A 27,678-nucleotide genomic window follows, 5' to 3' on the forward strand; every position below is an offset into this window, starting at 1 on the left:
AACAGATAAAAGGAAGTATTTCTTCATACCATGCAGTTATATTGTGGAACTCCCTGCCCCAGAACGTGGTGATGGCTGCCTACTTGAAAGGCTTTAAGAGGAGAGCGGACATGTTCATGGATGGTAGGGTTACCCATGGCTACTAGTCAAAATGAATACTAGTCATGATGCATACCTATTCTCTCCAATATCAGAGAAGCATGCCTATTATATTAGGTGCTGTGCAACACAGGTAGGACACTGCCGCAGTTGTCTTGTTTGCGGACTTCCTAGAGGCATCTGGTTAGCCACTGTGGGAACAGACTGCTGTACTTGATAGGCCTTGGTCTGATCCAGCATGGCTTTTCTTATGAAGTCACAATTTGAACTCCAAGCAGCAGATGAACCTTCAGCAACAACCTTGAACATGTCTGTGATTCTCTAGCAATCCCTGTCATCTCCAATTAAAAGGATCTTAGGGAGCATTGCCAGGAAAGACTTCTGAGTCTTTGGAGAGCCACTGCTAGCCAGAGTAGACCAGCCCTGTTCTAGAGGCACTGAATGGTCTTGATGGTGTTAAGGCGGTTTCATATGTCCCCTGAGAATGCTTCCTTTTAATTTTGGTTTCCCTGCTGAAAACCAGTTTATTATTAATAATGCATTATTATAAACATGGACCGCACATAATTGAAAATAGTGCCTCAGGAAAAAAAAAAAATCCAATGTCTGGGCGAGGGGGGGAGAAAGAAAGGAGAGAAGGAAAGAAGCATAGGGTACAAAAAGGTTTTATTAACAAACAGTGTATTACATAAAATATGAATGACACATAGACTGCTGCAGCAGTAAAGCAATAGCTGGCTGTGTGAATTAAACATTTCTGCCATGTTTCTAGTGCAGATAAAGTGGCTACAGGATTTAAGCAGTAATTGGTAACAATTATTAGCTTTTATTATTCATTTATAGCCTGCCTTATACTAATGGACTTATTAACCAAGGCAGTTACATACTTTGTAAATGGATGTAGACAGAAAAGGCATATTTGCTTTTATTTTACAAAATAGTCATTTGTCTTAGTAAATATATATATAAAAAAGAATGAGAGAGACATGCAAAACAAAACAGCAGAATGGGATGAGCTGGGTCCTTATTTGTTCTTGGCAGCCAGAGGCTTACGGCTGATCTTCTTGGATTTGTCGTTGTTCTTCTTCGGAGGGTCGGGGTCAGCCTGCATGTGCCTGCCATAAAGGCTGCAAAAATAATTACATGGAGAATGAGTTGGTGCTGTCACTAAATTCAAGGAACACAAAACAATATATAGAAGAAAAAAGTGCCACTGTCACTTCCATATGCTGTGAAGTTGCTACATCCATTCCAGGGCACAAGAGTTTTACTCAGCATTTCGAAAACACGGGCTCCTTACACAGTTAACCTTTGGAGACATTGACAAAAATTGGGTTGAACTGTTGAGATGGAGTGCTGCTATAAAGGAAAGTGAGCTGGCTGCCTAGCCAGAATACTCAAGGGCTTGAGAAAGTGACGCGGAGCAGTGGTGTCAAGAGTCTTCTCTGGCTGCTCACGCATGATGGATTGTAGGAAGAGAGCTACCAACACATCAATGCCACATTAAAACAGACCCCTGATTAAATGTTGACGAAGTATCCTGCAATTAAGACTGCTGACAGTCACAGGCAAGCTAAATAGACTACAAGGCTGGAAGGATTTTAAACTCAACGCCAGAGAGCAATTAATAGATCGTTTATGAGTAACCCCCTACTTAAAACCAAAATTAAAGGCCTTCAAGACAAACACGATGCAAATATAAACTCACTCAGTTGACAAAGTGCCTTTTAGCAGTCTGTTCCATGTGTCAAGAAAGAAAGGGGTCCATAAAACTTTCTTTTCTTGGGAGGGAGCAAACAAAAGAATGAGGATGGTGCCTGAAGAGAAAATGGGTTTTTTGCTTCTGCCCAAATTCTCGGCCAAGCTTGGACCTGGCACTCACTCTTCAAAACAAATTCTTTATTCAGATTTTTTTTTGAAAAGGTGATTGAGTAATATTTCTGACAAGTGTGAGTGATTCACTTATACTGTCTAGTACAGCAACCTTTTATAATTAATGAGCCAAACTATGTCCAAATTGAGAAGAGATTGACACAAAGCCAGCAGAAAAAAGTCAATTTGCGTAACTGAAAATATACAATTAACTTTACTGCTAATTGACATATGGATTAAAAGTTTCTGAAGTAGAAACATAGGATTTTGCAAATCTTTTACTAGAAAGTGGCATACATGAGGTCTCACAATAAGTCATAAATATACACAGGAACACCCTGCACAATTGTTTTAGTGTACTGGCATATATCTGTGCATGGGCAATTGTTCACCTCTATCATTTCCTTTTCTGTAATGCATCTCTAAGAAGCCCTTTTAAGGTTAAGGCCCCCTGTGCAAGCACCGGGTCATTCCTGACCCATGGGGTGATGTCACATCCCGACGTTTACTAGACAGACTTTGTTTGCGGGGTGGTTTGCCAGTGCCTTCCCCAGTCATCTTCCCTTTACCCCCAGCAAGCTGGGTACTCATTTTACCGGCCTCGGAAGGATGGAAGGACGAGTCAACCTTGAGCCGGCTACCTGAAACTGACTTCTTTCGGGATCAAACTCAGGTTGTGAGCAGAGCTTGGACTGCAGTACTGCAGCTTACCACTCTGCGCCACGGGGCTCCTAAGAAGCCCTTTAGTCCATTAAAAAAAGGACAAGGGAATGGCAGGTAAAGTTTTTAATGGACTAAAGAAGCCATTTACTCATCATCATCCTCATCCTCATCATAGACCTTTAATGGCATAACGGCCCTTTACTCCATTAAAAACTTTACCTGCCATTCCCTTGTCTTACTGGTTATTCTAGCATCCCTCACAGCCGTCCAATTCACCTTCACTTAAAGATTTTCTTTTCTTTTTAGAAGAGCCATATTTGGTTCCATACTGGTCCAGATTTGGCTCTAAGAGCCATAGGTTGCTGAATTGGATCCTTGTTCTAGTATCAGGTTTTGATGGGTCCTAGTTTAAAGAAGGGCAGGAATCCTTGCTTGATGGGGAAGCAAACATCTTGTTTTTGCTCTGTCATCAAAACTCCCATGGCATAGCCCAAGAGGAGCTATGTTGGACCGAGCAGGAAAAAAAATGGGTCATTCATGTTAGAAGATGAGCAATGGGCACAGAGATGCAGGATACAGGACCCATTAGGGTGCAGAAGATCTACTAAGAAGAAAGAGAACATGTGTAGTGTCTTGACATTTGGGACAATTTCTGTAAAGAAAGAAAGGTAACTTACTAGCTGAATGTATTTAAAGCACCATCCAGAGGTTTCGGCCACAATCATGGAGGATTTTCAGACTCAGCAGTACATTGGCACACCTGTGCAGCTCTCACTAAGGTATAACTTCTGACCCCACATCCCACTCGACTGCAGTTTTCTGTTAGCAGCCCGTGCCTCAGAGTAGGGGTCTGACAGATGAACAGCTAAACCCCAAATATCTAATCTGCCTAGTGAAACACCTTAATGCAGAATCCTGCATCTTTGACTCTGCTGGAAAGGAGAAGCTGCAAACAGCGATGATGTGGAGGCAATGATGAAAATAATTCATTAATGATTAACAATGATAGGATGGAAAGATGGATCAGGGCTATAAAACAAATTGTGATGAGTAGGCAATCACTTACGGCGCAAGGCCCCTATGTGACGGGCTTCACAGTCTGACTAGCACATCAACTCCTTGTGGGCCAGGCCCAAAAGAACGAACATTGAGCCGGGCAAGGGCGATCGCTCATCTTTCCATTGCCGCTTCGCATGCGCAAATAGACACAGTATGCCTGAATGTTTCCATCCCTAGTCAAAAATGGGCTGATCTCACACCGGGATTTAATTTGTCCTTCCTGCTAACTCTTTACCGGCTCACACATTAGCCGATGATTATTAAAGAAGTGATAAGGCTAAATTAATGTCCTAGTTTGCAAATGACTCTCTCCGCAAGAACCAATTGGGGCACGGATGTTAATTTTCAAATGGGACACTCCACGCAAGTCTCTGGGGAACAATAATGAGATTGTGGCATTAAAAAAAAAATCAAGAGTTTGTGTCTTTCAGACATCTGTAATTATCCTGGGTGGCAACTAAAAAAAAATACGCTGCTGGTGTTATAATCGTCACTGATAAATGGCAGAGTGCTTTCTAAACAACACTGCAGCCAGAGCTATGGTGGTTGTAGCTGCAGCTTTCTCATTAAGGAAAAGGGCAAAATAGTTTTCTAGGGGATTTAATGTCAGCCTGAAAAAGCATTAAAAACCTCAGTCGTAAGATCCCCCCCCCCTGGTTTTTTCCTCTGCTATACGGCTGGTTATAGACACACATTTCTGAGTCTCTCTAGCACAACCCAACACAACCATATGTAATATGCAAATTGAAGAAAAGGTATCTAAGTAGCCACAGAGCCAGCCATCTTCTCTACCTGCCCCTCTGAGGGGAACAAATGAGTACATGGAGGCTGTACCAGCAAAACTAACAATAAGTGAGAAAGATGCTCATTAAACTTCATCATTCTGTCCACTTTAATGATGCCTTTACTTAATAAAAATTCCCCAAGCAGTTGCAAGGATATTAGGCAAAGTCTTTGGTTATGTATCAGGGGCCTAAGCTGTCACTAGCAAGCATGTAGTTCAGGAGGGGCATTCCCAAGAGGAGACAGCAAATCCAGCCTCCTTTGTAATAAATGCATGGAAAAATCAATAACTGCAGCTTGCTACATTACTTAAGCATTTAAGAAAATAGGTGATCTGTCTAAATTAAAGCGCCAAGTGCTAAATGTTGCAATTTAAAGCATAAATCAAGAGGCTCGAAACCTCAGATGCTGAAGCTATAAATCCTGTTATTAAAGCTTATAACTTTAACAAGGGTTATTAAAGGGGCTGGGGGGAGAAATGAGTGAGAATATTTTGGAAAGCATTCTCTCCACCCAGTTAAATCCTTTTTCTAAGCGCTGCAAAAGTCAACAGGCCACAAAGCTCTGTTTTCTGAAATGAGATGGTTGTGCGGGGAAAGAGTGAACAAGCATAACGTTTGTAGAAATAGATTTGGCGCACACGGGGGGAAATATCCTGCGTGTTTATGTGCTGACAGGAAGAAAATTGATTCATTTGAAATATGGTGTTGGAAGAGAGTTTTACAGATACCATGCACTGCCAAAAAGACAAATAAAGGGGTTCTGAAATCAAGCCGGAATTCTCCTCAGAAGCTAAAATGACTAAACCAAGGCTATTGTTCTTGGGTCCCATCATGAGAAGACAAGACTCACTGGAAAAGACAATAATGCCAGGAAAAGTGGAAGGAAGTAGGAACAGAGGAAGACTTAACATGAGATGGATTGACTCAATAAAGGAAGCCACAGCCTTCAGTTTGCAAAGACCTGAGCAAGGCTGTTCATGATAGGATGTTTTGGAGATCGTTAATTCATAGGGTTGCCCTGTCAGAAGTGACTTGAAGGCAGATGACACACACACACACAATTTTGGAGAAAATCCACTTTTACAGTGAGAATTACAGAGCTGGCAGATTAAGCCTTTATTAAGGTATACTACATTAGTAATCAGAGTTCTGCCTATTTGTAGCGGGATTCCAATATCTACCCATAAGAAAATGAGACTGATAATTTATATAGCCCTGCTGAGTGTTCAATGTACTCCCAGAGACATTATCATGGCAATCCTTACAACAACCCTGAAAGGTAGGGCAGCATTATTATTCCCATATTGTGGGCAGGGAGACTGAAGCTGAAAGAGAGTTGCATGCTTAAGGCCACCTTGTGAATTTGTGGCAGAGTGGAGATTTGAACTGGGGGACTTCTGGATTTGTAGCTCAGTCTTTGTCACTGTACCACACCAGCTCTCTCACAAGCATGGCAGAACCACAAACTCCGTTTTAGAGAAAGTGCCATAGGAAATAGCTTGCAGAACAGAATTAAAATTGAAGCTTGTTTAATGCATCCTCCCCATCATACCAACTTTCATATGTCATTAAACTTCTGTCTATTGCGAGAGAAGTCTATCTATACTTTCCATTGTTGTCCCATTACAATAAGAACATAAGAAAAGCCATGCTGGATCAGACCAAGGCTTAAAATTTAAAAAGAGAAAGCTTCTCAATTTTATTATGATACCTAGTATTTTATGAACATAATTCTTTTAAAAAGGTGGCAGATTTTAAAAGCTCACACATTCTGAAATTGCTGCACTTTCCCAAAAGCTCCATCATGCAGTAGCCCAGGTTCAAATACACGCATGGGCTAGAACTCCTAATGGGGAGAATCATCTTGTTAATTGGGCACTATTGTTTACGTAAGGCACGCCCCATGCAACAGGAAGGCCCAGCTTCGATAATCTTTGGGGGGGGGCATACTCTGTTCTCCAGACACTCACTCGGGGACAGAGCTACTCAACTTGCACAGCAAATATCTGGTCCAAAAGATTCTCTCAAGAAACATATTGCATATGAGCAGCACACAGGGACCTGGAGAATCTTTTTCCTTGCAAGAAGGCCAGATATATTTTGTTCAGGTTCTGCTTCACTGTCCCTGCTGTATAGGATTTTATTTTTGACAGCTCTCTAGCAAGAAGAACGAATGTAGTACTGAGTACACATTTAAAGCTGGAGTTTCTTTTGCCATCTTCTTAGCTTGCATTTCCTATTCACCGAGTTCTGTCAATTGCCTATGCACTTTAGGTTGTTTCTTTTTAAAAAAATTAAAACCCCCAGAGCGGGTTCAAAGGTATCTTTCTACTCCCAGAAAAAGCCTTCTGCTCATGGAAGGCGCCCTTACACAAGCAGAAAACTCCTTCTTCAGAAGAGCCCTTTTGGATCCAACCTAATATTTTCAATTTCCGTACAATTTACTAGCAGTTTATGAATTAAATGCAGGTCAACTGAAAACTAGTGAAAATTATCCTCCCCCTGTTCAGTGAGGGGCGTCACAATATGGCGCACTTTGCATCGAGTGACCCTTTCCTCTTATTGGCTTTGGAAACAGAAAGAAAACTGCACCCTTCTTGTTCTTGGCAACGCGACCCCTGCATGTGTAAGCATGTGCGAGAATGCCAGGCTCTAGATCACGGCTATTTCCCAGCCTTCTGTTTGGCAAGGCTCTCAAATAATTTGAATCCCAGAATTTTAAAAAGTTTTATCTACAACTTAAGAGCGAGCTATGGTTCCTGTTCCTACAGAGTCTATTGACTACACAGTTAATAATGAATCATTTATTCCATTTGGTTTAGCTTTTCAGCCACCTAAGAAACGACATTGCGACAGATGGTGGAACTGTCAGAAAGCATTTATAATTCAAAATTATTTACAGATCTCTTCCACAAGACCTTTTGGCCTTCCACTGAATTTGCAAGTACACTCATGCAAACATTCACATTTTTGATGGTATTTAACTAACAAACCAACAAGTTGTTTCAGACTAAAGGTAATGGTCCCCTGTGCAAGCACCAGATCATTCCTGATCCATGGGGTGACGTCACATCCCGACGTTTCCTAAGCAGACTTTGTTTGCGGGGTGGTTTGCCAGTGCCTTCCCCAGTCATCTTCCCTTTACCCCCAGCAAGCTGGGTACTCATTTTACAGACCTCGGAAGGATGGAAGGCTGAGTCAACCTTGAGCCAGCTACCTGAAACTAACTTCCATTGGGATCGAACTCAGGTCGTGAGCAGAGCTTGGACTGCAGTACTGCAGCTTACCTCTCTGCGCCATGGGGCTCCTTGTTTCAGACTGGACAGTTCATATTATTAAGAGAAGTCTGTCACTCCCTTCCCCCAAGACGGAGAATCTCTCTCAAAGGATTTCTCTTGGGGGGGGGGGGGAGAAAGTGGGAACATGCCGTCAAGTTGCAGTTGAATTATGGTGACCCGGTGGGGTTTTTAAGGCAAGAGACATTCAGAAGTGGTTTGCCTGCAACCCTGGTGGTCCCCCATCCAAGTACTAACCAGGGGCAACCTTGCTTAGCTTCCATGATCTGATGAAATCAGGCAATATCTCTAAGGGCAAAACTAGACTGTTATCCCAAGGTCACTAAAGAGAGAAAGCTGCTTCTGTGGGGTGGGGGGTGACTTGGGCTGGAAAAATGGTAGGGGAGGGGAGGGGCTTAAGTTTTTCCCCCCACAACCCATTTTCTCATTCTAAAACATTTACATGGAAGCAACTTTTCTTCTTTAAATACAGTGATCACACTAAAATCACCTGCATCTGTATGGAATGTATTGCTTTGTCCTTTGATCTGGATTCCTGTGTACATTTCTCCCTCCTTTAAAGTGATAGAAAGCCACTAACATATGGCAGATACAGCCACTGGGAGGAGGGAAACCCATATTATCTTAGCACTGACTTTGAGAGTCTCCATTTCATTATTGAGATATTTGAGTTTAAACCCATTCTATATGTTCAGTAAGTTTGTATTGCACCCTTTCCTAATAGAAATCTGACTGCAATTTTAGCCTCACAACAACCTTGTGAGGTTGGTTAAGCCAAGGGAAGCATGGAGGATTTCATAACTAAACAGAGTTTTGAACCTGGGTCTAAGGCTTATTTATTTTACTGAATTTATATCCACCTTTCTGCCCTCACAAGGGCCACCAAGACAGCTAACAAATTAAAACATACATAATAAAATCACACTTAATCATTAAAACCAATCAAACAACAAAAACACATCATTAAAGAAATTAAAACCAGAGCCAAAAAAACCATACAAAGACATAAAGACAACAATTAAAACATTTAAAACAATTAACATTGTTGGGCAGGAAAGAGGGATCACTGAAGGAACACCAAATCAAACAAAAAAATCTTCACTCGCTGGTGGAAGATGTCAACAAAAGAGGACAGATGAATCTCCCTAGGGAGAGTTCCAGACTTTTGGTGCCACAACTGAGAAGGCCCTCTTCCTGGCTGCCACCTACCTAATTTCAGAAGGTGGTGGCACCTGAAGCAGGGCCTCCGAAGATGACCACAGTGGTTGGGTAGGTTCATAAGGGAGTAGGAGATCCTTCAGGTCCCAAATTGTATAGCGGTTTAAAGGTTAACACCTAATAATCTTGCCTGTAGTACACTGTACCACATGCTTTTTCACAACCACCCAATTCATTTGTTATTGGTCGGGCATCTAATCTCCTTGAAAACCTTTCAAAAGTTAATTTCATATATTTATCGGCTGCTTTTTACACACTTTCAAAATAGCAATTTTTAAAGATTTTTTTTTTTAAAAAAAATATCAATTACAGTGGCTGGTCTGACCCTCTGTGGACTGAATAGGGCTGATTGAGGAAACAGTGCTAATTTTATTCCTGGCAAAACAGCTGAAAAAAAGAAGAATTCCAGCTTTGGCAAAAGGTATTTATAAACTGCCTTGAGCTGGATGCCCCTGGCAAGCACAATCTTGTCAGATATCAGAAGCTAAGCAGGGTCGCCCCCCAGTTAGTATTTGGATGGGAGACCACCAAGAAAGTCTAGGGTCACTATAATGAAGCAGGCAATGGCAAATCACCTCTGAATGCCTTTTGCCTTGCAAACCCTACTGGGTCGCCATAAGTCAGCTGCGACTTGTTCCACCATCACTGTTTGTTAACCAGTTAATATATGTTTGGTAGGGTTAAGTACTGTTTTCTCCCGCTCATTACCAAGGTCTGCATTACATGATGGCAGAGAGCTTAGAGTGTGGAACGCAGGCCGTTTCCACAAGAATGGAAAGGAGAAAGCCGAGCATAATTAGATTCAGATTCCAGTCCCTTGGTAATTCTCATCTCCAATTTTAAACTCACGTTTTAGATCGCATGCCGCCTCACAGATTTTCATTACATTTCACATGCTGAAATCTTTAAAAGCCTGAGATCATCGCTGAGGCTCTGTTTATGGAGAAGAGTCTGCTAATTAGCAGGCATTCCCTGTGTTTATCTGCCGACATGGAGCACCTGGACTGCCCACATGCAGATTACACATGCCCATGTCAAAACAGCATGGTTTGGAAGAGGGGTCCTCGTCAGCACTTTCAAAGCAGGGCAACAGATCATTAATTATGGAATTATACAGATATTATGGAGGAATTTAGCAATTTTCTAAACTATCACTATTGAAGTAAGACTGATTAAGAGTCTGTTCAGGTGTGACCCTCACTTTGTGCCAGCCAATAATCTTTATAGCAGAACTGCAGTGAAAATGTCACTTACTGTAATGAACACAGATCATAAGTTAAGCCTCACAGATACTTCTCAGTAATTTTTCATCAGGCTTCTCCTTCATTTCTTATATATTCAGAGGTAGTCAGGGGATAACCATTGAACTAATCAGCTCCTTGTTACTTAGGATCATAGTGTTAAAATGAAACTGAGCAGTAATCAAACAGAGACAGGGAATACCACCATTCATGTTCCAATATTTAACTTTTTAGATTGTCTTATGTCTCTACAAGCTGAATCTAAAATCTAATGAGCATAATGAACCAAGACACATAAAAATAGGAGGAAACAATACACCACAGTACCAGGATGACCCACCCATAAACATCAGAGAGAGCCTGTTCAGCAAAACCATAATTAATGCAGTCCCATCCCAATAGGAAGCCTCCTAAGATGAAGAGATCTGCCATTCAAGACCCCTTGATTGCAACTAAAAACACCACGTACAATTCTGTCAGGAATTATATGTGTCATCAACTGAATGCAATTTGTCTGAATTACAAAAGGTTCCCTTCCCTCCAAATGCATAGGAACAAACAACCCCCAATAGGCAAAGGCTTAGACACACAGAACTGGAGGAGGCATCAGGAATTTGCACCCAATAAGAGAAAGCATTAAAACAAGCTTGCTGTGTTAGTTCTGGAAACTGTATATAAGACTCTGAGAATAAAATAGCAAAAGCTATTTTAAAATACCAACATTTTGAATTAATGGTAGGGTTTAGAGAAGCATATTAGGGTAGGCAGGCCTGGCCTGGCTACCGGTAGGTGACTGGGGGAGTGAGGCCATGGGGTGTGGTTGTTGGCAAACAAGAAAAAACAGAAATGATGTCCTCTCTAGGAATCCATGGAAACTCCATGGTAAACCCATAGAGTTTTCAGTGATTCCTAGAGAGTAATGACATTATTCCTGGGTTTTTCCTCTTTGCTGACAGTTGCCCACCCCACACACCCCAGTCTCCTGTTAGTTGCCAGGCCAGGGGATTGATAACCCTAAAGCGTATTTAGAAGAATAAATACAAAATATTAGTACAACTGATTTTATTCGTAGCAGCCACTAGCATAAACTGCTACATCAGTTACTCAAAACAAATGCAACTAGTGTGAGGGGTAGCCTTGTGCACTGTACAGACTCCATGCTTAAAAATGGCAGTCTTCACTTCTTCTGGCTCTCAGTGTTTTGGGAAGTATCACAACAGTGGTGCTTTTGATGATGCTAAAATATTCTGGCAACCTTCTGTCAAGTTCCCCAAATGCAATCCTCAGATCCTTTACAATTCTTTAACATTTTTGTTCTTGCAAATGTATTCCTGAGGCGTGAACAAAATGCAGCCAAGTCCATGCTAAACTATGCATACTCTGTTTTTATGGAAATATTATATGGTGCGATCCAGTCACTCCAATCTTAGCCCACTGATTTCAATGGGCTTAGACTGAAGTAACTATTTAGAGGATTGCACTGATAGTCACTTAAAGTGGCTAACAAAGGAGACAACTAGAAAACCAAAGAAATTAAAACCAACAAAAATACAATAAGAAAATCAGCTTTTTAAAAAAGGGTCTTAAACAGGGCAGCCAGCAATAACAGACTTTCAGACTCATTCTCATCACAAACATTCTCAAAGCAGCCTAAATGCTTGAGAGCCACTTGCTCTGGTAGTCACACTGAAAGATTTTGAACATTAAAGAGTTTTATACCTCTTCTAATGCAGTGCTATTGATAAGTATGTTGCATTATTCCAATACATACATACATATATATATAGTTAAAAAGAATATACCTTTATAAGTAAAAAAAACAACTCTGCAAAGAAATAAGTTTCTGTTGACATATTAACTAATTCTGCCCCCATCCTTATTGCATCCATCTGCTGATTGACTATCACAGTGAGTGGAGACCCAAGCATCAAATCTTAATACTGAAGACATTTTCATCTGCAGCCAAAACACCAAGGGACGACTCAGTCAAACAACGCCATTTTGCCAAGTTTGCGACCACACTATCTACTTAATATTAGTTCTTGTTTCTCCTACTTTATCTGTCTGTCGATGCCCACATATTTACTGCAGTGCTACAAGTTCACAATGACATCCAGGAACATCAGTTCATGTTTTATTTCAACTTGAATTAAAACATGAATGCTTACAAGTTGTATTTTAAGCAAAGAAAACAATATATTTTTCCCCCAAGAGACTTTAGCACCAAACACATCTGCTGCTATATCAAATCATTTTATACTGAACCCCTTGCAAGGTTACAAAATTGCCATCTAAAGTTTACACTTTTTTAAAATGTTGTCTTTGAGCTTGGAGGAGAACAGAACATGGACTGCAACCTAAAACATACTAACTTGAAAGCAAGGATTAATGAAATCTATTAGTCTTCCATGCAAATATGGTACTTTGAAAGACTCAAAGGAGCTTTTTTTAATGCATGACACTGGGTTTTTATTATTATTATTTAGTTCCATTTTTTAATTTGTTCAGCACCACTAATGCAATTTAAAATGGTAAAGGTAAAGGTCCCCTGTGCAAGCACCGGGTCATTCCTGACCCATGGGGTGACGTCACATCCCGACGTTTCCTAGGCAGACTTTGTTTACGGGGTGGCTTGCCAGTGCCTCCCCCAGTTGCCTTCCCTTTACCCCCAGCAAGCTGGGTACTCATTTTACCGACCTCGGAAGGATGGAAGGCTGAGTCAACCTTGAGCTGGCTACCTGAAACCAACTTCTGTTGGGATCGAACTCAGGTCGTGAGCAGAGCTTGGACTGCAGCACTGCAGCTTACCACTCTGCGCCACGGGGCTCTTTACCACTTACAAAAAACCTGAACTGGCATTTGATCTCAATAGTTACCTACAGTTATTTATGCACCATTGTCTTTAGTGTATTAATACTTGATTACTTAATATCTAATTTAGTGGAGCTCTCTGAATGCATTCATACATATCTGTAGAGCTGCTATCTCCATTTAGCTGAATGGAGAATCTTCCACTCAATGGAGATTTCTTAGGAACACTTGTCTGGGAGAAAGTCCCAGTGAATAAAATGGTTAGGCTTGTACCCATAGTAACCCCAGGAATACAGTGAAGTTTCCAAGACACATACTGGTTGTTATTTATCTCTGTGTTGTTGGTATATGTTAATTCCTAGGTATTTCCATTGTTTGATGAAGAGTCCTATGTAACTCAAAAAGCTGGAATACTTCGAGGTCATCAAAACTTGGTTGAAAAAATGTAAGCCATGTTTACTACATGGATCCCTCTGAAGACATATTCCTGAAGGGAGATATTGCAGGCCCCTGGCTGGGAAACTGAAAAGAGCATAACCATTCTGAATTTTCAATTCTGCAGTGTGTTTACAATGATGTGAAAAGCTATACCTTGTACATTTTGAGTTTGTCTGGGATCGCTGAGAAAAGTAGCTCTGCTGTATGTGCTGTCAGCCTGTGAGATGCTGAAGAACCATCAGTCCAAGGAAACAAAGCCCAAGAGCTTCAAAATTATGACCAGGATTTCCACATGGATTACAAATGCTAGAGCCCAAGAAAATGTATTATTGATTGGTAATGAACTTTAGCTGTTATTGAATTAGGTTACATGTGACCACGTTGAACAGCCTTTGGGGGTGATTAGGAAAATGGTATCGAGTTTTTACTGTTTGCTGGGATGAAACAGCCAGATGAAACCAGTTCAAATTAGAACTGAGAAGGAGCCTTAATTATTCTTTCTGAACCAAGACATATCTTCTTTCTTTTCTTTGGTTATGAGAGGGTTATATTATATATATATATATATATATATATATATATATATATATATATATATATATATATATATAAAATGATAACTCTCTCATAACCAAAGAAAAGAAAAAGTAGCACACAAAATATATATGTGTGTGTGTTTTTGTGCTTGATATATTTTAATAACAAAACACTCTCAAATTCAGCATTGAGGCGTAATGTTGAGATGTTTAAATTTGAAAAAAGAAGAAGGGAATTATACAGAACTGAGCACTTCCGACCTTTTAATGGCCTGAACTCTGAGTGTAAGTGGAGAAGTCAGCATATGCCCCAACACTTCCAAGGGAACAGAGAGCATGAAGGAGGAAGACATGTAGGGCTGTGGATAATATTCAGCTAATATTCAGAAAGCCAGCGTGGTGTGGTGGTTAAGAGCAGCAGACTCTAATCTGGAGAACCTGGTTCAATTCCCCACTCCACCACATGAAGCCAGCTGGCTGATCTTGGGCCAGTCACAGTTTTCTTCAAACTCTCTCAGCCTCACCTACCTCACAAGGTGCCTGTTGTGTGTTTGTGGGGAGGTGATTGTAAGCCACTTTTAGACTCCTTATGGTAGAGAAAAGAGGGGTATAAAAACCAACTCTTCTTTTTTTTCTATTATTGATATTCTTTTTCTTGCTTGCTTGTCTTGGATTGGCCAGAGCGGAAGGGGCAAAAGCATGAAGTGCAGCAGCAGCCATGGCTGGGAAACATTTGTACATTTCGGGGATCATGAACTACTATCAGCACATACAGGTAGTTGCAGCAGGGAAGGATGTGGCAGAGTATCTGCCTGGCATGCAGGAGGTTTTCAGTTAAAAGGATCAGGTAGTTAATGATGTGAAGACCTTTGCTGAGACCCTGGACAGCCACTACCCTTCTGAGTAGACAACACTGACCTTGATGGACCAATGCTCTCACTTGGTATATGGCATGTGTATGTGCGTATACTACATCTGGGCTCTTTTGCAATTCAAAAACCTCCTTCAGTAGCACACAAACACAGCAACAACATAAATTTGAACTAACCATTAATTTGTCTAAAATATTTCAGTGCTTTATGCCTTCTCTCTTACTCCACATAATAGTTCGGTAACTGTGTACTATTCAAGTTCCTTTCATCATTGAAACGATGTAGAATAAATATATTTTAAACACATACAGTGCTTTGTCAAAAACTCAACTGATAACTGACAATAGCATTCATAGCTAGAGAGTCGTGTCTCCTATAGTATCCACACTGCTACAATCTTGGGCCACAATCTTAGGGTTGGGGAATTATATGTCCCCTAACATCCAGCCATCTGAATTGAAGGAGATACATTCGGACAATGTCAGCTGCACATATAAAGTATGGTGACTCACTGAAAAGATAATAAGATATCATCTCATTGAATGGGGGAAGACGATATTAGATACCCTTACGAATGATGGATATGCTTCTGTTGAAGTGAGAATTTCAGCTAGATGCATGGATATCGGCAACAGATCTGAAAAATGTGGACAGCCTTCAGAAGAAAATCTGATACTACATTATGGCAAAAGGTATTCATTAAATTGCTTAGGCCAGGCAATGACAACAAGCCACTTCTTTAACCTGCTGCTTTTACCCAATCAAATGACGTGAACGAGAAATGAGGGGCAACCCAACAGACAGGCTGTAGCTAAGTATTGCAGTTCACAACACGGCAGTAATCTAAATTTCACCTGCATTTATGATGGGGCAAGGATGAAGAACCAAGGCGAGGTAGTGGTGAATAAATGCATACACAAGTATGTGAGATGCTCCTCATGCAACATTTTAAACCAGAGGGTCCCTTATACACTCAGTTTATTTTCTCCACACAGTTGTGTACACAGTCATAAAAAGAAGTGTGAGTAGGAACCAGGAAATACCTGACAGAAAGGAGAAAACTGGTTCTGTGGCCACAGAATCTTTGCTTCTCTCTTAGCGTGTTGTAACTTACCATTCTACCAAGCAAAGTATGAAGACTCCTGCTGGTCTCAGGAGCCTTCCTCCAACTTAACAGGCTTTTCCCCCCATGGAAGAGCCACTTACAGTGCCATCCTAAACAGAAGCCAATGGTCATACAAGGGTGTAGCTCTGCCTAGGATGGCACTTCTGAGTTGCAAGAAGGCTCCTGATAGACTACTGCCCACTGTGTGCCCATGTCTACAGCAGCACAGAGAGCACGTGGAAACAAATAAGAATGTGTGCGTTCATTGACTGATGGATCAGTTTTAGCCACTCTTAAGCAGCAGAGAAATAACTTGAAAAGGACTGGGGAAGCATGGCCCTTTACTTCACTTGGGAAATCAAGACCAAAGGTACAAGAGTGCACATAATTTAGAGACCTGCAGAGAATCATGTTCAACTTACATTTTACATTCCTATATTTTCATAAAACCTTTCTTCAAGAGAAATTATGTTCTTCCATAATCTCTCTCAAGAAAGCTTTAAAATAGCAGAGCAGTTTCCTCATCACAAAAAATATCACCAACATTTATCAAGTAGTGTTACCAATAGGATAAGAATATTTCCCACCATCTTTATAAAAATACTTTGTTGAAACTTAAAGAGTGAAAACTCACATAAATACATCCTAGGGCTCTGTGCCAAAAATCCTATCAGGAAGAAAAAAATGTGGTTTTATGTATGCAAGATGTATTTCTTTTCTCGATTGGAAGTGCTTGAGGGTAATTTTTTTGCAATAGATTTAAAGTTGGACTACAGAACAAAATAATATCCAAAGTACAATATGCTGGTTAATCACTAATCCACACATGCAGTTATGTTAAAATGGTAAACTTCCACACCACTTGCACTAAGTTTTAGACAGTATTTGTTGTGCTAACAACCAAATCCTAAGCAGTTCAGTTCTTTATTATTACAGTCCCCAACTAGTAAACCAAATCTTAACCATTTGTACTCAGGAATATATCCCTCTAGATTAACAGTATTTATTCTAGTAAGCTGAATTTATGAGTTCAGCCTAAAGTTAACCTATGACAATATAGCACAAATAAATCCATATTATCCATCTATAGCTAAATCCTAAGTACTTGGTAGCAAATTCCACTCCGTTCAACAGGACTTCCTCCTAACCCTACACAGGTGGGAAGGTATTTATTTATATATTTATACACCATTTTCCCCCAATAGGGACCCAGAGTGGTTGATAAGACTGTTCTGTACTCCTCAATTTTATCTTCAAAACAACAACAAGCCTGTGAGATAGTTGAGACTGAGAGAGAAAATGACCGGCCCAAGATTACCTGGGGAACTTCACTGGCAGAGTATGGATTCAAAGGGTCTTCCAGATCCTAGTTTGACACTCCTAACTACTACACCACACTGGCCACCACACCTTTTCAAAACCAAGTTGGGATTTTGTGACTGTAGGTGACCTGTCACATGGGAGATTTGTGTCATTTATAGGGTTGCCAGGTGCCCGGTGGTGGAGGGTAAAACCCCGCCAATCCACCGGGCCGGCGGGCAATGCAGGCACACTGTGCATGCGTAACTTCCGGGTTAACCCGAAAGCTACGCTGACGCTCTGGCAACCTCGGCTAAAACTCTATGGAAACCATAGAGTTTCGGCCGAGATCGCCGTAGTGACGTAGGCGCATTGTGTGGGGTGCATGCACGTGCCACACCAGGTGCACGCATACATGCGTGTTGCACATTGTGGCCCCGCAAAGCTCCCACTGGTGGAGGTAAGGGGCCTGGCAAGCCTAGCCATTTACCTGAGGTTCATTGCTCACTGGACCCACACCTTCCTGTTGGGAATCTATGCACCAGTAGTCTCCAAGCTTAAATCAAGTCCCCACCCCTTTAAATGCTACTTTGTAATTGGCTTACTTTGTAGTGCTTACTGTGAGAGAAAATCCCCCCCGTCAAACCCAACTGCCAAATAAAAAAAAATTAAGAAGAAAAAACAAAAAATGGAGCAATCTGAAAGGGGGTTGGGGAGAAATCCAAGCCTTGGTTTTAAAAAGCCTTTCTTCTTCTCAGAAAGAGCTGTGAGGGAGCAGGAGGCATCTGAATCCCTGCCTCTTTACATGCTGCTTTGTAATTGGCTGTGTGCTTTCTGTGAGAGAAACCAAGCTTGGGTGTCCCGTGCTTTGCATTATGCATGGGGATTTCACCTGGGCTGAGCTCAGGGGAGAGGGAAGAATCGGGTTAACAAAGGAACGGGAAGGTCCGGGATTTGTGAGGGCTTGCAGTGAGGTCATCTCGAATGGACGGAAAACTCATGCATAACTCCAAGGAACAACCGAGACTGACCTGGGGTGAATGTGAGTGAAAGTACCCATGCATAAATGACCTTGGAGAACTTGAGGAATAGGCTGTTTTCCATTCCTGCAGAAGAATGTGGTCTTTAAAAATGCACGTTCAGGGACCAAGTGTACTCCTCTATAAAACACACAGCCCTCAGTTTCTCCCCCTGGGTTGAGTCCACATCAATATATACCATTCTCTACACATCCCCTTCTGTAGATACTTAAATCTGGAGAATGGAGCCATGGACAGACAAGACTTTCTGTGAGAGAAACCAATCTTGGGTGTCCCCGCTTTGCATTATGCATGGGAACTTCACCTAGGCTGAGCTCAGGGGAGAGGGAAGAATTTGATACTTTCTATGCGGAGATAAAGCCCAGGTTTGCAGAAAATAAATGGGGGGGGAGTTAACCCCACTCAAATAATATAAGCAGAGCCTGTAGCTTTAAGAACAGAATGTGCTCAGTGGCTGCTGCTAGGCAACCACAACAGTACTGCCAGCCTTCCAGCCTTGGTTTCTGTCAGAAAAAAAGTTCTCCACTTGTATCACAGGATATTGCACAATCAGTGAACTAGAACAATTATTTGCAGCTGGATGGATCCTCTTGCCACAACAAGAAAACGACTGCTATAGTGCACTGATGGTGCAATACCCAGTGATGCCTCGATGCAGCCAGAATATGTGACCTCCCCACATTATGAAATGCAGAACCGAACATTTCTAAGAGCTACCCAAATATTAACATTTGTGCATACATAATGGAGGATGAAGCAAGCCATCTACAACTTAGCAGCAACAACTGAAATTCTGAAGAAGTGAGCTGTGGCTCACGAAAGCTCATACCCTGCCAGAAAATATTTTTGTTAGTCTTTAAGGTACTACTGGACTCTTGCTCTGTATTACCTAAAAAGAGAGAGAGAAAAAACCCTGTACATACTCATTCTTCAAGTCTGCATTTGATACTTTCTATGAGCAGATAAATTTCTGGTGTCACCGTTGCTGAATTTCGCTGCTATTTTTATTTTCAAGTGACAGAATATTCAAAGCTGACAAATGTGGTAGAACAGACAAAATTATTAAAAGCTTCAATTTACAGCAAATAGTGACAGTTTGTTTTCGCTGCTCATAAACCAAAACCTTGGAGATGTAAATATGCAGGCAAGGTACTAGCAACACACTCCTGAGTGTTCTTCAATTCATTTTATGAAGTATTGCATTTTTTAAAAAAAGCACCACACTTTTTCTAAGCATACCTAGTAATATAAACTAAGATGGACCTTAATTCAAAGCATTACACATGTAAGAATAAAAAGGTTACTCTAAGTGAATGGAAAAGGAGGATAAAGTACATGTACGCTGAAAACATTCTTTTAACATAGCTCTATATTTTCCACCGAATTTCTTCCAGTGCTGGGACACCTAGCTGTTAGACAAGGCTAAATCGGAGTCTGTGGTGAATTTAACGTAGATTGACATTAATCACAATGATTACTCTACTAATGTATCCCTACTGTAGGGAGCCAGCATGGCGTAGTGGTTAACAGTGGCGGACTCTAATATGGAGAACTGGGTTTGATTCCCCACTCTTCCACATAAGCAGCAGACTGTAATCTGGTGAACCAGGTTTGTTTCCCCATGGCTACACACGAAGCCTGCTGGGTGACCTTGGGCCAGTCACAGTTCTCCCAGAACTCTCTCAGCCCCACCTACCTCACAAGGTGTCTGTTGTGGGGAGGGGAAAGGAAGGTGACTGTAAGCCGCTTTGAGACTCCTGAAAAAGTAGAGAAAAGTGGGGTGCAAAAACCAACTCTTCTTCTATCTAGGTAAAGGTTCCCTGTGCAAGCACCAGGTCATTCCTGACCCATGGGGCAACTTCACATCCCGACGTTTACTAGGAAGACTTTGTTTGCAGGGTGGTTTGCCAGTGCCTTCCCCAGTCATCTTCCCTTTACCCCCAGCAAGCTGGGTACTTGTTTTATCGACCTTGGAAGGATGGAAGGCTGAGTCAACCTTGAGCCGGCTACCTGAAACCGACTTCCGCCGGGATCGAACTCAGGTCGTGAGCAGAGCTTGGACTGCAGCACTGCCGCTTACCACTTTGTGACACGGAGCTCCTTCTTCTATCTAGACAGTCACTTAATTTGAGACAATGGGTGTTTCTCTGTACTGCTTTGAATGCCTGCAGTGGAGATACTTTAGTCCGCTGGTATCAACCTCCAGTTAAACCACTGGTAATTGCTACCACTCCTACCACTCTTCTCTTTAAGCTTTTCTCCAGCTTCAGATGTCTTCCTTGAACATAAGTGGATCTTCTTTCAACAGAAGAACCACTTAAGTGGGGGAGAAAGTGGTCATTCATGACTGATAAAACAAAAGCTTGAAAGAAAACATAAGACTGAACAATGAAAAAAAAGGGGGGGTTTTCTTACAGCAGAAAGTGAAACTTCCAGTGACAAACAGACAGTAAAAGTTCCTCACCCAAAGAGTTATTTCTCTAATCTTTAAAGACTAAACTACAATTCCTAACAAACAAGGTAATAAATTGGTTGGTATTTTAAACTTGTCAAGAAAATAATTCAGCAAGACCTTTTGCAGATTGACCATATTTCAAGATTATTTGCAGTTCCAAAACAAAAGGACAAGGCACCGGGAAAATAAAAGTGGGGAACGGCTGCAGCACCAGTGAACAACCAAAGAAATACAACAGGGGCAATTAGCATACATTCATAAGGGAGAGATGGTTTGACAATCCTCCCGTCTAACTGATACAACATTCTGAACACAAAGACGACCCTGGCAAGCAAAGCTGCACCTTTGGCCCACCAAATTCTGTGAGGTCCTGCATCTACACCAAGGTTCTAATAAATTTTATAATCTGCCTTTAGTCTCAGAGAGAAAGGAAGACTGGAAATGTTTTATGACTATTTTGAAATTACTAACGCTCATTGGCTGCTTTATGCTGTTTCTATGCCCTTGGCTTGTTTTTAATCACCTGCTTTTATTTAAACAATCTGCGATGTTTTTATGATGTTATAGTATTATTTTTCCCTATAAGTTGCCTTGAGCAGGATACTAGAGAGAGGGCATATGGTTGTGTACCATCAAGTTACAGATAACTTGTGGTGACCCTGTAGAGTTTTCAAGGCAAGAGATGATTTGCCATTGCCTGCCTCTGCATAATGACCTTGGACTTACTTGGCGGTCTCCCATCCAAGTGTTAACCAGGGCCAACCCTGCTTAGCTTCCAAACGTTGATAAGATCAAGCTAGCCTGGGCCATCCAAGTCAGGAGAAGTGGCATATAAATTTCCTCAACAAACAAACAAAGTATTGAGGTAAATAAGCAAATATATATATAATCCTGGCTCTGCTCAAACCTACCACATTCCCTCTTAGTTCTACCCTTGACTTGCCAGGTTATCCCTCACCTCCACCTGTCTTGGTTTGACCCCTTGACCCTACATGAGAGGCTAACAATTTTCAAATCAAAACTTGGTGTGTGAATCAGACATCAATCCCTTTTTGTGTCAGAGCTCACAAGGGCTTAGCCCTGCAACCTGCAAACTAACAATCAAGAACAGAATACCTTTGAACTGAGTGGGGGGGGGGGATTAAAAGGATTTACTATACAGCCTTTACCGTATTTATGAATGGCTGCTGTTCAAGTCAGATCTTGATTAGTACACTTCCAACTGTACTTCAATATTTTGAATATGTACAGCACTGAGTAGCCAGCAGGCTGGCCTCAGCATTTAGGAGGAAACAAAAATGTCTTGAGTTCTCATGATTAACCAGATACAGGTGAAAGAGATGTACAAAGCAAGCTTGAACTGTTCACAAATTAGAAATTGATATCTTATACATTTCTCTACATTTCTTACAAAGAAGTCTGAAGGTAGTATTTTTTTACTATTTAGCATCTTCCATATATACATCTCTTCTGTAACATACTGCATCAGTGGGTGAGTTAATGTTATTTTCAGATGTTAAAAGTTTGGGTCTCACACAGTGAGAAGGAATGTAAATTGTACAGTTTCAACTCTGAACTGGCTTGCCATCCAGTCCTCAAGAGATTTTTCTGTCAGCATAACAAGCTGAAAAACAAAATATGAATGACAAGTGCACATACTTAGCTGATTGAGAACACAGAGTCAAAAGTAACCATATTAATCTCTTTCCTCCCAGAGATACTGTGACTTCCAGGCAGAAATATTGATTCTGACCTTGTCTACAGCAGCATGGATTGATAATCGGTGTTCCAAGCAGAAGTTGGAGAGTTCTGTTCCAAAGTGACAGCTTTTCGCTCTTTCTCTCTTAGTTTACCCTAGTTGGTTCCTAATTTTTTTAAGAGTTCAGCAGCAGCATTAAAGCCCTTTTGCTTCAAGACTGTGAGTGCGTATAAAATAGTTTGTTGACACTATAACAAAACATCACAACTATCGCACAGTCAGTTTTAATTATTACAGAAACGAAGAACTAAGCGGACAGCAAGTTACAATACTATCAGGCAAGCTTAAGATTCCTTTTAGAAAAGTCAACCATTTTCACATAATGCCTTAATGATAACAAAAATGGAACTATTTACCTGGCAACTTGCTCTAGAGAAGCCTTGATGAGAATGGCTGTGTGGATGCAGAAGGGAGCGTAAAGAAAAATGGGACTGGGCAACAGTATTGAGTTAAGGAGAAATAGAAAGTGAACAAAGAATTGCATACATATGCTTATAAAATGTGTATGGGGGGTAGCAATAGAAAAGCTGATGATTTGTTGCCTGGAGACCACAAAATATGAAACTGAGCTCAAATCCCAGAGTGATGCATCCTTCGACTTCAAAATCCATTGGGGTTGGATTGCAACATTTAAATTAAAATTCTGCTTACATGAACAAAGGCAGAACAGTATTGGGTACACATGCAAGTATAATTCTCTGAACTCCTAGTATGACTAGATTTTCCACACCCATTTGGCACACAGGAATGATTTCCGCACATTTGTCTCATGAGAGATCATGTCCACTGATGTCATGGATGAATATTCCAGGGTTCTGCTCTGCATATTAAAGAAAGAGGAGAGTGGGGTACAGAGAGAGAGAGAGAGATAATGCCCAGTAATGCCCGGTTTGTAGTTGGACTGCTGAATACTGCCCAAGTAATAGTAATCCCCATTAAAATCCTTAAAAATCATAACATGCTTAGATATGTTTGATCCTGATTCCTTCGGACATTTTTAAATTAAAAGTCAGGGCTGGCAAATATTTGGCGATGAGATGCTGAAAATCCCATTGGATAATTTTCCACGGATCAGTTGAAAATTTACAGAAGTTCCATTACAATGATAAAGTGATCAAGATAATATAGTGGATTAAGAGACATGAACAAAGAATGCCACCAGTTACATTTTTTTTTAATAAACAGGCAAAAATGATATTCTGTCACACAGAACAGCTAGTTAGTGGTAAACCCAGTGTATTCCTGCCTCTTGCATGCACATTTAAGCCATTAAATAATCATGTCTAAGAATATTAAAAAAATCTTCGGCTCTTCAATATCTGTATTTTGCAATAGCTCTTTCTGTGATTAATTTAGACGCCCCAATATTTTATCCCTGAAACACTACTTATTTATACATGTTACAGATTTATTGGTAATACCCACTTACTTATTTTTAATTTCACAGATACACTCTTGTCATGTGAAAATGCATTATCTATTTATATCTAAATTTTCTCCTTATTGCTAAACAGAGAGTAAAATTGAATCGAATTACTGGACTGTTCAATACATGTGGCATTCAAAGCCATTGTTCAGGACAAAATGAAAGGAGAGCAAGCACTTAGAAAGGCAGAAACTGGAAGGGACTCCAAGGTTCATCTAGATGTGGATATGATATTATTGTAATGAATCTTAGAAGAACTGTGAGCCAGTTTACCTGTGAAAACTATCTCACTTTTACAATGTTTTACTTGTCAACCAAAAATCAGCTGCTTAACCATCTATGGAAGACATAAACTCATTATTGTGTTGTTAAAATAAGGGGTCTATGTGAGTCAAAAGCAAAGGGGGTGTAAACCATCTCCTGAAACCTGGGGTGCACATTATCCAGCCTTCTTAAAGTCTACATCAGTAGTTCCCAAAGTGGGCAGTACCATCCCCTGGGGGGTGGGGGGTGGAATTACCTAGGGGGGCACTAGAGATGGGCCCCTTCAACTGTGTTGTTGGATAGGGTAGGGGGTGCTGGGATTGAATTTGTGGAATCAAGTGGGCAGTGGCCCGAAAGGTTTGGGAACCACTGGTCCACATTTAGCTTTATCAATCACTCACCAACACACATTTATTATAGAAGAAGAAGAGTTGGTTTTTATATGCCGATTTCTCTGCCACTTAAGGATCAAACTGGCTTACAATCACCTTCCCTTCCCCTCCCCACAACAGACACCCTGTGAGGTAGGTAGGGCTGAGAGAGAGTGACTTGCCCAAGGTCACCCAGCTGGCTTCATGTGTACGAGTGGAGAAACCAACCCAGTTCACCAGATTAGCCTCCGCCGCTCATGTGGAGGAGTGGGGAATCAAACCCGGTTCTCCAGATCAGACTCCACCGCTCCAAACCACTGTTCTTAACCACTACACCACGCTGGCTCTCTTAAAGCCAGCCACTGAAGGCTGTGATGGGTAGAGTGGCTGATACAGAACCCTGCCCAACACAGGTGTGAAAAGAGGGCTGTAAACTATCCTTTTTTTTTTTTAAATCAGTTCAGTGAAGTAGGCGGTCAGAAAGAAGGAGCCAGAGGGAGACCAACAATCTTTAGCCAAATTGAGGAAGAGGCTTGGCTTGCCCTAGGCTTCTTCCTTCATCATCCCCCCTCCCATCTATTACTGACCATTAGCAATTGAGTTGCAGAGAGTTAAGCGCTGCCAGCAGCCTGACAATACCAGGGAGCTAGAGAGAGAATCTAGAGAAGCTAGAGAGGGATTCTACTTGGGGGTGTGCAGAAGATCAACAGGGATTTAGGCACAAACTGCTGTTACGGGCAAGTGGTGGATGAGTCAAGATCTGTACAACAAATTGCAACATGTGAGCATAGCCACAATGTATGCATTCTGGGAAAATTCTGAAATGAATCATAAAACATGTGAGATGACAGAAACCAGTTCAAACATGCCATTGTCAAGATGGCAAAAAATGCCTGGATCCAAAGCTTGATGGGAATCCAGTGTAAATGGAGGGTCTGTTAAAGCAAAGGCCTCGTGTTGAGCAATCATATATATAGATTGGTTCTTGTAGGTTATCCGGGCTGTGTGACCGTGGTCTTGGTATTTTCTTTCCTGACGTTTTGCCAGCAGCTGTGGCAGCCATCTTCAGAGGAGTAACACTGAAGGACAGCCAAGCCTTAAAACATGAAAGATACTGCAGACTTGGCCAATCTGAGAAATCAGCAGTGGCTGAACACGGACTGACCCAAACAGGACACAGGGTCTTATTCCAAGACACTGAAAGACTGGACAATTCTACCAACTATTTTGTCAGATTGCACAGAGAAGCCATTGAAATTCATAAACATCAGCACAACTTTAACAGAAAAGAAGAGAGTTTAAGAATGAATAAGGCTTGGCTTCCTGTCCTGAAAACCTCCGGACTAACAAAGACGACAGTCCACAATAGCCATGCGGATTAGCTTTGGATTCCACATGTTAACAGATCACTTCAGGATACAATGGTTCCATATTAACATATCACACCCTCATTAGCACATTATCTTGATACTTACAGGACAATGATTAGAGCATTCCCTTTGATACTGTTTGCAGGACAATGCTTCAGCTCAAACCCAACCACTTTCTGACTATATATTACTCTTCCTACACACTTGACACTGAGAGACACTGTCCTTCAGAGTTACTCCTCTGAAGATGCCTGCCATAGCTGCTGGCGAAACGTCAGGAAAGAAAATACCAAGACCATGGTCACACAGCCCGGATAACCTACAAGAACCAATGAACTCTGACCATGAAAGCCTTCGACAATATATTTAGATTACTCACAGAACGCACAAAATACTCTGCAACAGGGAAGCCTCCCGCCCTACAGAGCTGCGCATGCACTTCTGCAACCCGTGCACAGAACTAGAGCCATGCAAACAAGGCATTATACAAACATGTTTTGCCACTATGGTTATTTTCAAGAATTTATAAGTAAAGCTTTCAATGGCAAGAGTAAACACAAAATATGACTGACTAAAACACAGTCCTAAACGATCCTTTACAGGCCACTTTGTTCCCCCTATTGAGATGCTACTGTTTCTTTGATTTATCTGATAATAAATTTTTGACGACTAGTAAGTCCTATAAAATTGCTTTGGTGCTGACTCCACTGATTAATAAGTCTGAGGAATTGAAACTGTCAGGAATTCATGTGTTGAGGGTAAAATTACTGCCAAATATGTATTACATCTTCCATAAAACACAGAATAAAAGGAAAGTTCATTTGGTTAATATTATCTTGTATCCATTTGTTCTAGCTACTTTATATTCAGGCTCATCACTATTAATCCTTACACACTTTCTCCCGTTTAAAAGCCAACCTTGAGCAAAATACAGTTCTGGGACTGTTAAGAAATATTGTGATGAAAATGATATCCAGAAGTTAGTGAGAAATCAAGCTGCTGCTTCTTTCTTTTTTTTAGGGAGGGATATTTTTAGATTGTGCAGGTCTCTGTTAAAAAACTGAATCACATCAGTTTCTTTGCTGAAGATAAATTACAGGACACCTTTGCAATCTAAATGGCTGCACGGTGCGCTTTCCCCATTTGAAAATGCCCTTCTGAAAACAGCCCTCCCATATCGCTACTTTTGAAATTGAGCAAAACATCTGAAATGGGCCTACAGTGTACCCAGGGGCTGGGGGGGCGGGGGCGGCGGCGGTAAGAAGGACAAGAAAAAAATTAGTCTGTACATGGAAGCATTTGTAAGCGGCAAAAGAAGTTCTTTGGATCGTGGCACATAACTTGGATCTACTTCAGATGTTTTATACCTCTCCTTAACATATTAATACGAAGGCCTAATGAACTCCTGAGGTCAGCAAGGCAACTTCACAGCTAGATTCACTGTGCATCGCTAAGACTGTGAAGCAACTTATAGTGTGATAAAGGGTTTCTGTCATGCAACTGCTTGGTTGACTATTAATAAAACAGTAGTATGTTTTTTCCCCCTGCCCCACATGTTAATGTGTAGTGAAGACTGCAACCAAGTAGTCCACATTGCTGGACAGTCAACTTTATTAGTAATTTAGGGGAGGGGCTGTGGCTCAGTGGTAGAGCATCTGCTTGGCATGCAGAAGGTCCCAAATTCAATCCCTGGCTTCCC

General features: G+C 41.2%; 1 protein-coding gene across 1 annotated transcript in view; it reads right to left on the bottom strand.

The window, feature by feature from the left end:
- Positions 1-1,068: 1,068 nt before the first annotated feature.
- RSU1 (Ras suppressor protein 1) overlaps positions 1,069-27,678 on the bottom strand; it is an 83,301-nt gene continuing 56,691 nt past the window's right edge. Inside the window, exon 8 of the mRNA XM_056857418.1 lies at positions 1,069-1,226. Coding sequence (XP_056713396.1) covers positions 1,124-1,226 — 103 coding nt within the window. The 3' untranslated portion in view covers positions 1,069-1,123. The remainder of the gene's footprint in view (positions 1,227-27,678) is intronic.

Source organism: Euleptes europaea, chromosome 11 (assembly GCF_029931775.1).
Source record: "Euleptes europaea isolate rEulEur1 chromosome 11, rEulEur1.hap1, whole genome shotgun sequence".
NCBI lineage: Eukaryota > Metazoa > Chordata > Lepidosauria > Squamata > Sphaerodactylidae > Euleptes > Euleptes europaea.